Genomic DNA, 17,624 nt, shown 5'->3' on the forward strand with positions numbered 1-17,624 from the left:
AATAGCAACTATACTTATTCAGCCCAGAAAAGTGCCCCTTCCAGAGGCTCTTGCTGATGTCTCCCTTGTATTTTAGCTTAAACATTTATATCCTGCTCTTCCTCCGAGGAGCTCAGAGCGGTGTACATGCTTATTTTTATCTTTCTTTTTAGATTGTAAATACCTTTGTGACAGAGAACCATCTTCTCATTTCTTTTGCTCTGTGACCCACTCTATGATTTTGCTTGTTGAGGTGTGGCATATATTCTTAATACTAATATTAATACTAACAACGGCTAACACGGGCAGTGCAGATGTGCCTGTGCCACTATGGGCTCTAAATCACCCAGTGACGCTGCTGTGCAAAAGGACAGTAACCCTCTTTGGCATCATTGCATGTTGTGTGCTACTTCTGTTGGGAAATAGTCTGTGACATGTGAGCATGCAAGAGTCAGAGTATTGGTACTGCCCTCTTGCACAGTAGTGTTACCAGGTGATTTAGAGCCCTGCCTGTATTATGCTGTGGTACATGTCAGCCAATACCAACAATAATTTTTTCCGTTAATTCTGTGGATATGTTATGGCTAGGCCAATGGCCATGCTTTCATCTTTCACATATGAGTAGCGGGCTCTGTGCAGGGCTAACTGCAATGAGGGCAAAAGATAGTGCTGAGAAGAGGAGATGTTAGCAAAGGGAAAATAAGAGAAATTAGTATATTCCCCATCCTAATATGTATGTGATACACTGGTTTTGACAAGGGGAGCACAAACCTTTTATTGACTTTTATTTTACTGACTTTTATTAACCTTTTAATGGAGAAGGCAAGAAATATTTCTGACAAAGCTTTAAGAATGTCTAAGATGAAAATATTTTCTGTCTTCAGCTTCGATTACTTCACTTCAAGCCTGTGTTGATACTATTACTGCTAGAGTGGAGGTGTTGGAAGGCAGAATCTCTCAATTAGAAGATAAAAGTTCCTCTGTTGATTCCGCCTTGGGAACATTACAGATGGTCAATAAGAGCCCGCAAGCCAGGGTGTGCACCCTGGAATTAGAAACTCACCATTTGAGTTTGCTTATTTTGGGGGTCCCAGAACATATGGAAAAGACTGACTCTATTGATTTCATTATGAGTTCCTTTGAAAACATTTGCTCTGCTGGAGGCGTATGAGTTGGAAACTGAAAGAATTTATCATATACCTATTCCTCCGTCATATTCCACTGACAAGCCTCATCCATTTATTGTAAAGTTTCTTAAATCTACAGTTAATGAAGATCTTTTGAGTCATGCTTGAGAAGGAAAGGAGTTTATGTGGGATAACTCGCGAATCATTTCCCCCCTAGATTTTCCTAAAGAGATGGCTGATAAATGTCATTCTTTCCAAAAGGCACACCTGATGGCTTGAGAGAAAAACCTGCAATATCATGTTAGCTTTCCAGCAGTGTTTTGCATTTATTATGAAAATAAATTGAGATCTCTTCATGATTCTCTAACAGCAGAAAAGCTTCTTCCTACATTGAATCATGTTAGAGCAGAATAATTGTTTTGACTATCTCATGTTCATATTTAAACATCTGCCAGTGGTCTCATCTTCATTTCAAGGTCCCTGCATTAAATCCTGTTTTGCAGTCTTTACCCTGACTTTAATTGCTTTTCTCAGGGATCCACTGGAGTGTGCTGAGAGTCAAGATTACCACGCTAGACTTGGGAGTGCAAATAGATTCCCCCCCCCCCAATCTTCTGGTTTGTAGTTATATATCTATTTTTCACTTATTGGGTTAATTGGTGTTGGCATTATGTTAAGTTGTGCCTATTAATAATTATGTACTGGAACATTAGTATCATGTGTAAGAGGTGAATTAATGCTTATTCATATTTATCTTGCTCTATGATAAATATTTATCGTAGAACACATATTCATCTTGTTCTATGAGCCAGTTCAAGTTGTTTGCTTCTCCTGTTTTGGCTCTTTGCTGTGATGTTTTTAGTATTTGATTATGGTGGTTTCCGTGGTTACCTGGAATGTCCATGGATTGCACCAATCTTTGAAGATCTATCAGGTGTTGGCCAAGTTGGGGGAAATGGCTTTAAGGTTGCTTTTCTACAAGAAACCCCGTATTTTGCCAGTTGATAATTGTTTTTGCAACAGGCATGGATGGGGAACATCTATGTAAGTGGTAATTCTACAAGGGTGAGGGCCCTGGCTATTTTCCATCTTATTTATGTATTATTTCTCTGTGTAAACCACCCTGAGCCATTTTTGGAAGGGTGGTAAATAAATTGAATAAATAATAAATAATAATTTTAATTCACAAATCTTCTGAACTATTTTTTGAACAGGCAATAATAGATGATGGTCACTTTCTTACACTTATTGCCAGCATGGGATATCAACACTTGGCATTAATTTCTTTGTATGGTCCAGGCATGGGTTCCCCAGAATTAATACACAACTGTTTTGCACATTTACATACTTTGGTGTTTGATCACTTGATTACTGGTAGGGATTTGAATCAAATTCTTGATCACATGTATTTATTTATTTATTTACAACATATTTCTATACTGATCCAAACTTGCATCTCTGGGCAGTTTACAATTAAAATAATTCAAATGTTAAAATCAATTAAACCATTAAAATCATTTAAACATTAAAATCAGTTAAAACCCAACATTAAATGTAAAAAACTATAAATCTAATTAAAAGCTGGGGTGAATAATATGTCTTCAGTGTCTTTTTAAAAGTTGCCACAGACGGGGAGGCTCTTATTTCAACAGGGAGCACATTCCAAAGCCCAGGGGCAGCAACAGAGAAGGCCAGCCCCCGATTAGCTGCTGGATGAGCTGCTGGCAACCGCAGATGAACCTCTCCAGACAATCTTAATGGGTGATGGGGCTCATGGTGAAGAAGATGTTCTCTTAAATACCCAGAGCCTAAGCTGATTAGGGCTTTATAGGTAATAACCAGCACCTTCTTTTTGCCTGGAAACCTATTGGCAACCAGTGTGGCTCTTTCAACACAGGAGTAATATTATCTTTCTGAGATGACCCAGAGACCAACCTGGCCGCCATATTCTGTACCAACTGTAGTTTCCGGACTACGTACAAAGGCAGCCCCATATAGTGCATTGCAATAGTCCAGCCTGGAGGTTGCCAGCATATGTACCACTGTTCTGAGGTCGTTCATCTCAAGAAAAGGATGCAGCTGGCATATCAGCCGAAGCTGATAGAAAGCACTTTTGGCCACTGCCTCAACCTGGGACACCAGGGAGAGGTTTGGCTCCAGAACACCCCCAGACTACGTACCTGTTCCTTCCGAGAGAGCGTGACCCCATCCAGAACCGGGAGATCAAAATTATCTCCCGAGTTCCAACCCTGCACAATAAGTACCTCCGTCTTATCTGGATTCAGCCTCAGTTTGTTATCCCTCATCCAGCCCATTACTGCCTCCAGGCAGGCATTTAGGAAGGTTGTGCCTTCTCCCAATGAAGCTGACATGGAGAAATAGATTTGGGTGTCACCAGCATATTCATAACACCCTGCACCTAATGTCCTGATGATCAGAGACAATATGGAGCCCTGAGAGACACCATAGGAAAGTTCAGATTTTGAAGAAAAACAGTTTCCAAGAGACACCATCTGGAATCTGCCCATGAGGTAGGAGCAGAAACACTGCAAAGCAGTGCCTCCTACCCACAATCCCCTCAGACGTTCCAGAAGGATACTATGGTCTAGTATAGAAAGCCGCCGAGAGATCCAGAAGGACCCACAGAGTCACACTCCCTCTGTCAATTCCCAATTGGAGATCATCCAACAGGCTGACCAAGGCAGTCTCCACCCCATAGCCTGCCCAAAAGCCAGTTTGAAATGGGTCTAGATAATCAGTTTCCTCCAAGACTGCTTGGAGCTGGAAGCCAACACCTTCTCAATCACCTTGTCCAACCATGGAAGGTTGGAGACAGGCCTGTAGTTGCTCAACTCTGAGGGATTCAGGGCAGGCTTCTTCAGAAGTGGTCTAATGATTGCCTCCTTAAGGCAAGGAGGCATCCTTCCCTCCCCCAGAGAAGCATTTATAATCTCTACCAGGCCATCTACAACAGCCTCCCTGCTAGATAGTATAAGCCATGTCGGGCAAGGATAAAGAGGGCAGGTGGTAGGCCGCACCATTCCAGACAACGTGTCCATATTCTCAGGAGTCATGAACTGAATTTGATACACATAAGAGGAGCTTCTGGACACCTTGGCATCAGAGTCTGTAACAGTTGTGGAGTTTGAATCTAAATCGGCCTAAATATAAGAGATTTTGTCCACAAAAAACATGACCCCACTGAAATCTTGGCAGCTGCTTGGTTGATCATGTGTTCATGGATCTAGATCATTACCAGTGGTTGAAGTCCCAAGGCATATATGGAGAACCCTGGGTTCTAGACATGGTTTTGATCCTTTCCAGCTTGAAAAGCTCAAATTGTGGGTGAATCTCTGTTTGAAGATTGCTTGTAAATCTTTTTTTGGGCTAACTAGGCCTCCCGCAGTGTCATTACACTAGATCAGTTGATATATTCCGAAGCTGTTTTTAAGTCTTCTGACACTTTGAGGGCTGAGTATGATACACTCTCAAATGCTAGCTGGCAGTTTATTCAGCTAAAGCATTCCCTATCACATCTCTTTGGATCTGATGTGATTGCAGCTTCTGAAACTCAATTTTATTATTAGACCTGGAACATCTATTGATGCATCTAAGCCTGTAACCTTGCTCTATCAGAAACTTAAATATATTGGTAAAACTGATATAGATTATAACTGAGATTTTTGGAACAATGACCTTGGATACTCTGTCTTATTAAATCAATGGAGGGTTGCCTTGAAGGCAATGAAATGTGCTCTTTAAATCTCAAAATGCAGCTAATACAGCAGAAACATTTATTCCATATTTATTGGACACCTCTGAGAGTGTTATTTATTTATTTACTTCATATACCGCCCTTCCAAAATGGCTCTGGGCAGTTTACAGCATGATAAAAACAATTAAAACAAGTTAACAATTAAAATCAAACTATTAAAACACAATAAAACCAATTAAACAGCTAAAACCCCTGGAAATCAGGGTTACAATTTAAAACGGTTAGTCAGTCATTTAAAACCCTGGAAGGCCAGGCCAGTAATGATCTCAAATGAAGGACAGCAATGATCTCAAATCATGAATTTCTGCTGGAAGTGCATTCCACAGCCCAGGAGCAGCTACAGAGAAAGGCCGCCTCTGCGTCGCCACCAGATGAACCGGTGGCAACTGGAGACGGACCTCCTCAGATGACCTTAACGTGTGGTGGGAATCATGTAGAAGAAGGTGCTCCCTTAGTTTGATAAGGGATGGCTGCAGACTTCTAGATGTTGGAGGTGTAACTGTCCGGTTATTGCACCGTTTTGGCTTCAAATGCATAAGCTAGTTAATATGACATTGTAGTTATCATTGCCTGTTAAGGACGTTCACGTTTTGTTGGGGTACATCCCCAGCATACAGAATCTAGCATTACTCAAGAATTGTGAACTCTTCATGCTTGAGGTGTTGCCAAAAGGTAATAAAACACTGGAAGGACAAATTTACTCCTGAACTGCAACTTTGGATCACTGATATGAAATAGTTCCCTGTCAGCATTTAAACTATCCCTACCACCAGTATCGGCAAGGTACAGAAGAGGAATTTTCAGCAATCTGCTCAAACTTTTATGAATTGTTTATGCTTTGAAACACAAGAGATATATCTTTGAAGATGCTGATCCTGTCCCCCTCCTGTTTTGGTTGTATCTTATTATGTTTAAACTATGTTTAAGGGATTTTTCTTTTTCTTTTTCAGTTATATTCACATGTATTATTACTATCCTTGATCATGTATATGAACTGTAATCTTATTGCAATTAAAGTGTGTGTGTGGTGGGGGAGACATTTATTCCAGATGCTGTTGAAAAAGAGAAATAACTTCAAAATAAATTAGTGATGGGTATATTAGTGAGGCGTATATCTGGGTTGTACGCATTGGGGAAATGCTTGACTATCAAGCAGAAGGTTACCGGTTCGAATCCCTGCTGGTACTATATCAGGCAGCAGCAATATAGGAAGATGCTGAAAGGTATCATCTCAGACAGCGTGGGAGGAGGAAATGGTAAAGCCCTCCTTTATTCTACCAAAGAAAACCACAGGGCTCTGTGGGCGCCAGGAGTAGAAATTGACTTGACAGAACACTTTACCTTTACATCTGGGTTAGCTACCCAAAGGCACAGCGGGGAAATGACTTGATTATTAAGCCAGAGGTTGCCGGTTTGAATCCCCACACTATGGGAAACGCCTATATTGGGCAGCAGCGACATAGGAAGATGCTGAAAGGCATCATCTCACACTGCGTGGGAGGAGGCAATGGTAAACCCCTCCTGTATTCTACCAAAGACAACCACAGGGATCTGTGGTTGCCAGTAGTCAAAACTGACTCGACAGCACACTTTACCTTTATATCTGGGTTAAGCAGCTCTTTGGGGGGAAAACCAAAGAGTGGAAATAATCTGTCTTTCACATGTCAAACAAAAATGCAAATTTGGCTTTGCACAGATATAAAGCATTTTTATGTGTCTGACATCTAGAGCAAGGAAACACCAGTGCAATGAGAGGAATAGATGAACAGCATCTCTAGGCTAACTGCACTAATGCACCAGGGAAAGGGTAATTTTTGATAACAAATATGTCCCTGAGAGTTGCGCAGTCCTCAGGCATGTATTTTCAGGTGGCACATAGGGCTTCCAGGGGAGGGAGAGGTCTTAAAAAATTGCCCCTTCCCTGGTACAGTTGGTCTGGAAGTGCTGTTAGTCTGTTATTCTTGCTGCACCCGTTCTCTCTTGCTCTGAATATCAGCTAGTAAATATAAAAATGTATACTTTGCATTTGCTTCCTTCTGTTTCAGTTATTACCACAATATCCTTGGAAGAACAAACCTCAGAGTGAGCTTACTCTAAAATGCTGAAAAAGTCTGTTATCTCCGTGAATGGGGCTCTCTGCCAATAGGAGATCAGTGTATCTGGAAAGAAACACCAAAAATATAACATGTATTGATTACCCATAATTAAAGAGCTTGGAAAAAAATAGCTACCAGCAAGAACTGAGACTAAATGAAGTCTGAAATATATTATGTGAATCCAAGCAGAATGGTGGCTGAATTTCATTATTCCCTTACCTTCTGAGATGGTTTTCATAATGTGAAGGAAACACATTAGGAGACTTCTCGTTTCAGCCTGATCCAATTTGTCAAAACGGAGAGCTGACCCAATCAGAGATAAGGGTCTTACAATCTGTTGGGTTGAAATACACAGGATCTGTACAGTTCTGAAAGTTCTGAATGTACATCTGTACATTCTGAAAATTATCTTTGGATTGTTGAGATGCGTACATACCTTTTCACAGGTTTCAGTCCCTTCACTGGTCTTTTCGTTGAGGCTTGGGTTAGAATCAAGACTTGCTAAGGAGCCTCTGGAATCAGTATGGTTTGCTGCAGAAATAGCTATTGATGAAAATGCTGGAAACAAAAGCCATAGCAAACATGCTAAAATGATGTTTATGGAGACAAAAATTAAACATAAGAATGGAAACCCAAAAGCTTGTTTGTAAGACTGGCAATGTTGAGAACACAATGTATTTTAATTAATGAAGACGCTGAAGGTGATGGGTCTGAGTGTATGAAATATAGTAGACATATAATGATAAATACAATGGTACATGTTCTGTTATCGGTGGTTTTAGAGAAACTCAATACATTCTCAGGCAAAACAGTCTCAGAACCGCTGAAGAAGAGAGTCTTATCAAACACAATTAGTATTATGTATGAATATCTACATAAATTAAGCAGTACTTCTATCCCATAATTTGACATGGTGGCAATTGAAGAGCAAAATTGGGGGAGGAAATTCAGCCTATTCAAAGTCTAATTTTTTCTGACCACAAATATGTATGAGCCTAAGCACAAAATAACTCTAATTTCATAGAATTATGTGTGAAAGGAATCTTTAAGAATACATATCTATTTATGAATCATGCAGGAGGAATTGTGCCAAAATAGGTTCATATTCAATTGTTGTTTCATATGGTAAAAAGAGGGACATCTATGAGGCTGTTAGAGAGGGAGCCCCAGCTCTCTACAGAGTTGTCTTGTGTAGAAAGGCACTTGAGTTACAGATCAGAGCATCTCCTTAGATTGCAAAGGGTCCTAAGTACTAAAGTCATTTCCATCCTTTCAGGCTGGCCATTTGTTTCTTTCAACAGGAAGGGCTTCCTGTTCAGGCATGGATTTCCTAGGCAATGGGAGTCTTTAATGGCTCTTGGCTTGTTTCAAGGAGCTCTGTTATTTGACTGGTTCCCAAGAGCCTATGCCTTCATTCTGACAGCTGGTAATGAAAATATAACAATGAGGCTATTCCCACGACCAGGGGGAAACGGGCTAAGGGAGCCTAGCGTGGTTCCTTCTGGTTGTGTGTTGCCACGGGAGCCATGCGGCTTCCCGCAACAAACCCCGCAAAATACACCTATTCTTAAACGAGGTTAGTGGAGCGAGCACTCCGCTAACCCCATTTAGTTGATCGCGTGCCGCTGCTGCATAGCTCCACGCTGACACATGAGCAGACCCCCCGACTGGGAGGTTACAACAAGCCTCCCAGCCTCGGGGGTCTCCTCAGGATGCCCTGCAGGGCATCCTCAGACTTCCAGGGGCCAGGTGGCCCACGATCTCCGCCGCCCCACCGGCTCCATGATGGAGCTGGTAGTCCTGTGAGTGGCTGATACGGCCACCCAGGGATGGCTCCCTGCTCATCTGCAGGGAGAGCAGGCTAAGCCCGCTCTCCCCGCAGGGCCCAGGAAGGCTCAACACACTGGTCAAAGTTGGTTTAACCACCTTTCATCTAAAATGAGTCAATAAAATAATTCTAAGGTGTTGGAGGGAACTATAACAAAAACCCACAGTGCAGTGAAACATATCTCTGTGGAAGTGCTTTAATACCTGCTATGGAGTTAAGAACGTCTTTGGAAAAAGAGGTATCTACAGAGTTTGCATGTTTCATTGCTGCCTGACCCTGGAAGCCTCCAGCGGTACTCAAATCATCTCTGGATCCCTGAATTTCAATGAAAATAGGGGAACAAATTTAGTTACATATTTATCACCTTTCAAAATCCAAGTTCTGCCTCTTCTCTTGATAGTTTTATAACTGCATAGATTCTGGGACATTCTAGGAATGTGCATGGAATTCTGCATTGATTCAGTGTGACACGAAGTCAACATAACACAAAGCTTAAGATCTCAAATTCTGCTGATTAATGCCAGGGAAGTCTTAGCAATATAATCATAGTATAGATCTTTTGTATTTATATACTCCTTTCACCAAGTGCCCAAAGAAATTAGGAGGTGCCAGGTGCTATCCTTGGGCAGCAGCTAACCCAGTGCCCAAAAAGGCCAACTGCTGACACCTGTGGGAATGATTCTACTCAGTCAGCAAGTAGGGATGTGTATGTGCTGGCTCTGCAGCTGTGGATAGGGCTGGGATCGGTTCCTTTAAAAATGAGGAATGCATGTGCTTACCTGTTCCTCCACTGTCCATCCAGGACTGGTACTGGCATGCAAAAGACAGCGCATGGCTGCTCCCTTGTTCCCAGCAGCCTGTGCATGCTGATGCTGTGTGCAGGCTGCTGGGAACAAGGAAGCAGTCGCACATGGTCTTCTGCATGCCAGCACCAGTTCTGGATGAGTGGTGGGGTGGCAGAGAAGCAGGTAAGCACCTGTATCCCTCCTTTTAAAAGGAACCAATCCATTCCCCACCAGACCGGCTTGGGTGCGCCTACCCGAACCTTGATATTCCTTGACCACTGACCACTTGACCAAGGGCCCGCCTTTGGGTGCGCCCACCCAAATCTTCCACCCTGAGGCACCAAACTGGTTCAGGCACATCTCTATCAGCAAGTGGTGACCACCAGATGCGTACCCAGCTTGCCTTACAGCAGGCTTCCCCAACCTTACAGTAGGAGCCAGCGTGGTGTAGTGGTTAGAGTGCTGGACTAAGACCGGGGTGTAGTGGTTAGAGTGCTGGACTAGGACCGGGGGGGACCCGAGTTCAAATCCCCATTCAGCCATAATACTAGCTGGGTGACTCTGGGCCAGTCACTTCTCTCTCAGCCTAACCTACTTCACAGGGTTGTTGTGAGGAGAAACTTAAGTATGTAGTACACCGCTCTGGGCTCCTTGGAGGAAGAGCGGCATATAAATGCAAAATAATAATAATAACAACAACAACCACCTGCGGCCCTCCAGATGTTGCTGAACTACTATTCCCTGCATCCCTAGCTGCAATTTATTGTGGATGGTTTATTACAGCCACAATTTATTACAGGATGATAGCTGCAGTCATATGAGACATCATCATTTGGCTTAAGTGACTTAAATCATTGTTCCTCCTCCTCCCCTTCATCCTGCTCTACCCTACCCTATTTCCTCTTCCCACTTTTTGTAAAGTTGAGGAAAGAGGAGGAGGAGGAAATCTGGAAACATTTCACCTCATTCACCTGCTTGCTAGCTGTAGCACTGCTGCCTGCCTCGGCAGCCACCATCATTTAATCATTTAATCAAAGTGGCTAGGTAGCAGCAAAAACCACTGGCAGCTAAATGTGCTCTTGTTGCTGGAGGCGGGATTTTTGATGTTACTGGGAAAGTGTTAGTTTCCCTTTACTGTACACCACATACCTGTATTGAGAGCCAATAGCTAGTTTTTAACAATAAAAGGACCACTTTCAGTCCTCTTCTTTGTTAAGCCATTTGTAGTTTGACTTTGTAGTCAAATTGCAGGCTGTATCTTCCCACAGTAGCAACACACTTGGGGACAGCTTCCTTGCAAATTGCTTGGACAGGGTGAGTTTGGCTTTCTAAAAGATCAGGAAGTTGGATGTTGCTGTGCTAGACTAAGGTGGTTCAGTGTTAGAAGTCCATATTCCTACATCAGAAGTCAGGGGCCTCACAACCTAATGAAGACAGGCTACTTAGCTTGAAGCTTATTTAGGAGCCACTCAAACATTTAAGTCGTACAGTCCCCACATGCAACTGTTATCACCACAGTTTTCACAGTTCCTCTTTGAAAATCCCTCCACATTAATATAATATCTCAAGTACAAAATATCAGACAGAAGGATTAGAAACCTCAATGATGTGTAAGCTAGGAATGTGCATGGAACTGCAGCGGGGAGGCTCAAAGGCGGCGGGGGTCTATCTTTAAGAGCAGGGGAGGGTGCACTCCCCCCCTGCTGCTTCCCCCTCCTGCTGCTTCCCCCCCGCCGGTGTCCATGTTATTCAAAGTCCATCGGGGTGGCAACGTACCTCCCTGCCACCCCGTTGCCCTCGTCTTCCAGATATGACCGGAAGTCGCTGACGCACCTGCATGCATGCATGACGTATGCCCGTGCCAGCATACGCAGGTGTGTTGGTGACGTCCAGTCATATCTGGAAGATGAGGGCAGCAGGGAGGTACGCTGCCGCTCTGATGGGTTTTGAATAACAAGGATGGGGGGGGGAGTGGCAGGAGGGGTAAGTGCATCCTCCCCCACTCTTAAAGACAGACTCCTGCCACCTTTGAACCTGCAGAACCACTGGTTCCGTGCACATCCCTAGCGTAAGCAGCCCAGCTTCAGTATGTGAATCCACAAATGCCTGCCATGAGTTCTAAATAATATTTTTGTGCTTCTTTTGGAGCAGGGAAATTTATTTATTTATTTATTTATTTATTTATTTATTTATTTATTTGATTCCTATACCGCCCTTCCAAAAATGGCTCAGGGCAGTTTACACAGTGAGATAATAAATAAATAAGATGGCTCCCTGTCCCCAAAGGGCTCACAATCTAAAAAGAAACCTAAGATAGACACCAGCAACAGTCACTGGAGGCACTGTGCTGGGGGTGGATAGGGCCAGTTACTCTCCCCCTGCTAAATAAAAGAGAATCACCACGTTAAAATGCCTCTTTGCCCAGTTAGCAGAGGTTTCCCACAGTGTCCCAGATGTCGAGCAGTTCTGGGCACAATGGGAAAAATGGCCACTGCCACACAAACATGTTGTCCTCCACTGGCAGTAGTCATTTCCCCCCACAATGCCTGGAATTACACAACATCCAGGTATTGTGGCAAACGAAGATGCCAGCTGTCCACTGCCTGATGCTGAGAGAAGTATGGCTGGCAGCTTAAAAAGAAAATGGAAAAAAAAGACACGCTGCTCCACCAAAGTAAGCTATGAACCTTGGGCCCAATGTAGGAGGGGTTCCACCAGGCAACATTTTGCCAAAGGTTTCTCAATGCTGAAACTTTTCATGTGCATTTTGATTTGATATTAATATGCCTTCAAAGAAAGCAGCCTTTACCATCAGTGGGGATGCTGAGGTAATACAGTGACATGTGTGAACGATACCAAATGATAGAATGAATGTTTAAATTGTGTTACAGTCAAATCTCTACAGCCTGTATTTGACTTCCTATTATTGCCAAGTTAATCTAAATACCGATTCAGCAGAAACAGGTATTGAGAAAAGAACTGTTTGTACTGTAGCTTTAGAAAAATCAAATTGCTACCCAACATATGATTTACCTGATTGGATGTATTTATATTGAACAGAATCATGTCCTTCATATATATCCTTGGCATATTGTCCAAAAGCATGCCATAAAGAGGCATATACAAATTTGCTATTTTTGCCTGTTTCTCCTGAGGAAAAAAATGGGAAATTCAAAGAGATGAATCTCTGCAAGCAGCTGGATAGATGTTAAAAGCTTGTTGCAATATGCAGGAATGGTAAAAAGTTCACTTACCAGCTCTGCATATCGATCGTCAAAGGAATGTTTTGCCATGAGATTTTTGAGTACTGCTAAGGCCATATGTCTGATATCCTGATCTTCCTGGAGTGCAAACCCAACCTCCCGAAGAAGTAATCCAATTAAGAAATGCTTCCGGCAAAACTCATTTGTCACAGTGTATTCTGGAATATCTTGATGAGAACAGACAAAAGGCTCATTGTACTTTAAGAACTTGCTCTATTAGTGCTTGTCCAAGGCTTATAGTATGATAATATCATTGCAATGAGAGCTCTTTTTATTGGACCAGGTTCAAACAAAGCTAACTACCAATGATTAATGGTTGTTTTGTTGCAATATTTGTGAGTTAAAGATTAGTAGCTGGAAGTTATGTAGACTGGATGCAGACAGCCATTTTGCCACCCTTTTGCATCTTCTACTTCCAGTTCGGCAGGATGATACAGACAATCAAGTTATTGGTATCTTTCCCAGCTGAAGATAGTTTGGTAGTCTGCATGGGCTCTGAGTTCCTTTTAGCTTCCTTTCCGTAGGAAAGAATGAGATCACCATGTCCGTGTGGGCATCTGTATGCAATTCCATGTGTGTCCACTTAAAAACCTTTGTGCTTATAGTCTGATAGAAACCAAATTTACAACACATGGGAAGGGGTCCTAGAGAACCCTTATGGAGGTATTTTAATTTCAATCTGTCATCTTGTTCCCAGATGGCATCATAGACTTTTCCTTCCCACCTTTGGCTTTCTACACAAAGCTATGGAAGAACAGCACAGTCAGTCACTTGGTGCCAGGAGTAAACTGGTCTCGGCTTGGATCAAGCAGCAGTGTTGTGCAAAAACTGAACAGCTGCAAACCCAGTATAAGCACCACCTCTTTTAGACTCATCAAAGGGGAGAGGTATCTAAAGCATCCTGATGGAGGTATTTAGATTATAACTCCTATCTCAAAACAGATAGTAGTCATTCCTATTATAAGTACCTGCCCTGTAAAATTGTTTTGGGGGGGGAGCATAGTGAACAAGCAAGTCCGATTTCTAAGAAGAGGAATCAAATACTACCAAAAAGATTTTGTTCTAAACCCTTGATGTGACTTGTGTATTGAAAGAAGTGAAAAGTAGGCTCCATTATTTCTGTTAGAAGTACTGGTTTACGACGATATACCAGTGGTGAAATACACATTGCCCTGCTCCAAAGACAAACTTTAAATGACCTCTTTAATGTGTTAAAGATATTAAAGTAACTTACATTTCCCCCCACAAAACATATAAGCTAAAACAAAACTGAGTAAATGTTTTGGTATAATACACTCTCCTCAGTACATCATTTAGCATGCCAGCTGAAGGCACTTAAATACAGAAGCTGAGAACAGAAAGCAGCAAACAGATAAAAGATAACACATGAGGGAGGACAGAGCAGACCTTTTGCAGAGAAGACAGTAACTCTTTCAGTGACCAATTTATCTCATGGCTTCTTTCATCTCATCCTGAACATTAATAGGTTTCAATTGTTCTATGAACATTGCTTCCCTTCAACAGCCAATATTGATACTTTTGTTTTGGTCCCTTTTCCAGTGTGTTCTTCTTTCATATGCATTGCCCATGGTTTTGTTTGACTTTTATTATGCTGCATATCAGTTAGATCTTTTCATTAATGGTATTCCTATTTCTCCAATATAGAATGCTATATTGGAGAACGTTAATGTTAACATTCTTTAATGTTAAGGATGTGATGAAAGAAGCCATGAGATACATTGGTCAATGAAAGGGTTCATATCTTCTCTACAAAAGGTCTGCTCTGTCCTCCATCATGTGTTGTCTATTATCTGTTTGCTGCTTTCAGTTCTCAGCTTCTATATTTAAGTGCCTTCAACTGGCATGCTAAATGGAGCACTGAGGATGGTGTATTACACCGAAACGTTTGCTTGGTTTTGTTTTAGCATACATGTTTTGTGGAAAATCTGTAAATTATTTTAATATCTTTTATGAATTAAAAAGGTCATTTGAAGTTTGTCTTTGGAGTACTTGTTCAATTCAGGTTTCCTAAGGTTTAAGGTTTCTTAAGGCTTAAGGGTTCTTAAACTATCTTTATAAACATTTCTGTCAGATACTGTTGATGAGGATTACACTCTGGCGAACTGGATTCCATGACACACTCATTCAGTATTTGACAACACTGAGGCAACTTTCCAAACTGAACTTGCCATCATAGTTTATAAATACTTGGTTCAATGAAAAATTGTAGCTAGCTTAACAAATGCTATGAATAGTATTTGGAATGCCCGAATCCCTTAGTCTGTGCATTCACATTTAATTGATGATCATCAAGGACAGAAAGCAATTTAATTCTTACCTGATGCATGAAACTGCTGTGTTGTTTCTGATGGTGTAACAGGATCTTAAATAATTTTACAGAAATATGTGGGGAGGGGAGACAAGAATTACATTTTTATACAGTCAGGTTAATGGAATTGTTCTCTGAAGACAAGGTTTCATTTGTATCTCCTTTACTTGTTTGTATGACATAAACGTTATTTTGCAAACAATTGATTTGTAGAAGAGTCTTCAGATCAGTTCATATGACTAACCCCACCCCACACTTCTGTAAATGTGTGTGACTGTTAACGGAGACAATTTCTTTCTTTGTATTAATTATCATCATCATCATCATCATTATCATTAATAATAATGATAATAACAATAATACTATTTAATAATAATAATAATAATAATAATAATTCTGTCTTTTATCAAAAGGCCCCAAGGCAGCTAATGACAGCAGATAAAACAATGCAGATATGCATATTCTAGCCCAGTAAAAAAAAGCTCAGGGTAGGTAACATGAAAGTGCGTAGGGTCCTAGTGACTGGTAAACAGTTCTTGGACACACACAGAGAGAAAAACAGGGAGCAACTGCAACTTCAAGGCATCTGCATGTGACTCACTCCTAGCTCTGAGAAGGGCTCCTAACACAACTTGATCATAATAATAACAGGAAGAAAGCAACGTGGTGCAATGGAATATGTGTTTGATTGAGGTCTAAACACTGATTTGAATCTTCACATTGTTTTGTAGCAAGGCAATATTTTTCAAGCTTAGTTTCCTATTTGTAAGAGCACAATCAATGTCCCCTGCCTTACAGCACGGTTATGAGAACCACAACAAAAGGCATGTGTTTGCATCCAAACTGATATGATACAATTATAAATAATTATATCAATTAATCCCTTTTTCTTTGCATTAATTATAAAAATGGCTAATGCAAAAATACGATGATGATGATGATGCTTGTGCAATGAACAAAGTTGTGCTAGCACAAGAAAATAATGTAGCTGAGCAAAGGCATCAGATTTTCAAAATTGCTCTATTGAACTAAAATTACCTTTAAAACACATGAGGCATGTCACAGCTTGTGTTCCTATTGTGCAAGTGCAAACATGCACAACTCCAGTTTGTAATGTAAGTACCAGACAGTGCAAATAGGCTTCCTTGGCTTCCTTGGACTAGCACAAAGTTCCCGTGCAAGTGCAACATCAGAATGCAGGCCATTATTTTCCTTTTTTGCCTGGTAGAGCTTAAAAGGAGACTTGGATTGATTTTTACTTTTTTGCTTCCTCCTAACAAGTCATTCCATATTTGCTCAGGCTTAAAATTTCATTGTTATTTCTGTATCATCGTCTTAACATAAAGAGTACAGGGCTGCTAAATCTTAGAAACAGTGTAGAAACTGCATGTCCTGATGAATTTCCTTGTGTTGCGGGTGGCATGTAATATCTTGTCTGGGCATATATTTGCTTGATTGACCAGAATGAATGCAAATTTTATAACCCTATTTATTTTCTCTTGCTAGAAGTATCGTATTAACAAAAGCTGCTTTTTCAGTGACCATTACTAACTGTACATTTTTAGCTAGTTAAGTATATTGTTTAGCTAGTTAAGTATATTGTAAGTTAGGTCCATGTTTCATGATGTGTTTTTCTTGCTTTCATTTTGTTTATTCTTATAAACTACCCCTTCTAAAGTGCAGGACAGCTCACAAAATAAAACATAACAACATCATTGTTTTTAAAAATAACACCAAAGCTAAAATGTATTCTTCACACAAAAATATTTAGGAAATGCAAAGTAGTACTTTGATACTAAATACATTGTATAAAATGAAACCCCATTGATTTCAATTATTCAATTAAATCAAAATAGGGTAGACTGTCATGTAAGTATATTTCCAATTGTAAGCAATTTGTTCTGAATGACAAATAATAAAAAGGGAAGCCCTTACCTGGAATGTTTGCGGATTTCATAGGCAAGCACAGAGGAATGAAGTGTTCATGGTTACATACTTCTTGAAGAAAGTCAAATTTATATTGGAATAAAATCTGAAATGTTACATATTGATAGATTTGCACTTATATCAAGAACTCATATATCATTAATATCTCTTCCAAGCTTACATAAAACAGGAAAATCTGTGGCCTATATGTAAAACTAAACTTTTAAACACAATAAAACATTTGTCTCCCTACAACTTTATTACAGTTACCTAAACATGCCTAATTTTTTGTGGGTTCCTGCATTGCACCAACTCTGATTTTCAAATGACCGCACACAGGCTTGATTCAGATGTAATCCCAAAATTGGTGCTACATGAAAGAGCCTGTCTATTCCTTTTAGGTCAAAAATCCCACCCATCTCCATTTTTTGTGATAATTTGGTGAGGCAAAAATGTGGGGGGAATTTTGACACTTTCATGGAGGAGTCAGGAACCACAAAAGTTTTTGAAGTTCAA

General features: G+C 40.9%; 1 protein-coding gene and 1 long non-coding RNA gene across 15 annotated transcripts in view; one reads left to right on the forward strand and one right to left on the reverse strand.

Moving 5' to 3' along the window:
• Positions 1–17,624, forward strand: part of LOC128350375 (uncharacterized) — an 83,793-nt gene that overhangs the window by 49,872 nt on the left and 16,297 nt on the right. The gene's annotated exons all lie outside the window — the stretch shown is intronic.
• DOCK10 (dedicator of cytokinesis 10) overlaps positions 1–17,624 on the reverse strand; it is a 296,882-nt gene that overhangs the window by 36,376 nt on the left and 242,882 nt on the right. For 11 of the 14 annotated variants that reach the window (XM_053308598.1, XM_053308605.1, XM_053308597.1 and 8 more), the window contains 8 exons: positions 17,118–17,214; positions 15,192–15,236; positions 12,845–13,020; positions 12,624–12,740; positions 9,009–9,120; positions 7,414–7,535; positions 7,197–7,311; positions 6,974–7,040 (listed from right to left, as the gene is read on the reverse strand). In XM_053308598.1, coding sequence (XP_053164573.1) covers positions 6,974–7,040; positions 7,197–7,311; positions 7,414–7,535; positions 9,009–9,120; positions 12,624–12,740; positions 12,845–13,020; positions 15,192–15,236; positions 17,118–17,214 — 851 coding nt within the window. The remainder of the gene's footprint in view (positions 1–6,973; positions 7,041–7,196; positions 7,312–7,413; positions 7,536–9,008; positions 9,121–12,623; positions 12,741–12,844; positions 13,021–15,191; positions 15,237–17,117; positions 17,215–17,624) is intronic. The other 3 variants (XM_053308600.1, XM_053308608.1, XM_053308611.1) reach the window with 2 other exon arrangements.

Source organism: Hemicordylus capensis, chromosome 3, assembly GCF_027244095.1.
Source record: "Hemicordylus capensis ecotype Gifberg chromosome 3, rHemCap1.1.pri, whole genome shotgun sequence".
In the NCBI taxonomy this organism is placed as follows: Eukaryota; Metazoa; Chordata; class Lepidosauria; order Squamata; family Cordylidae; genus Hemicordylus; species Hemicordylus capensis.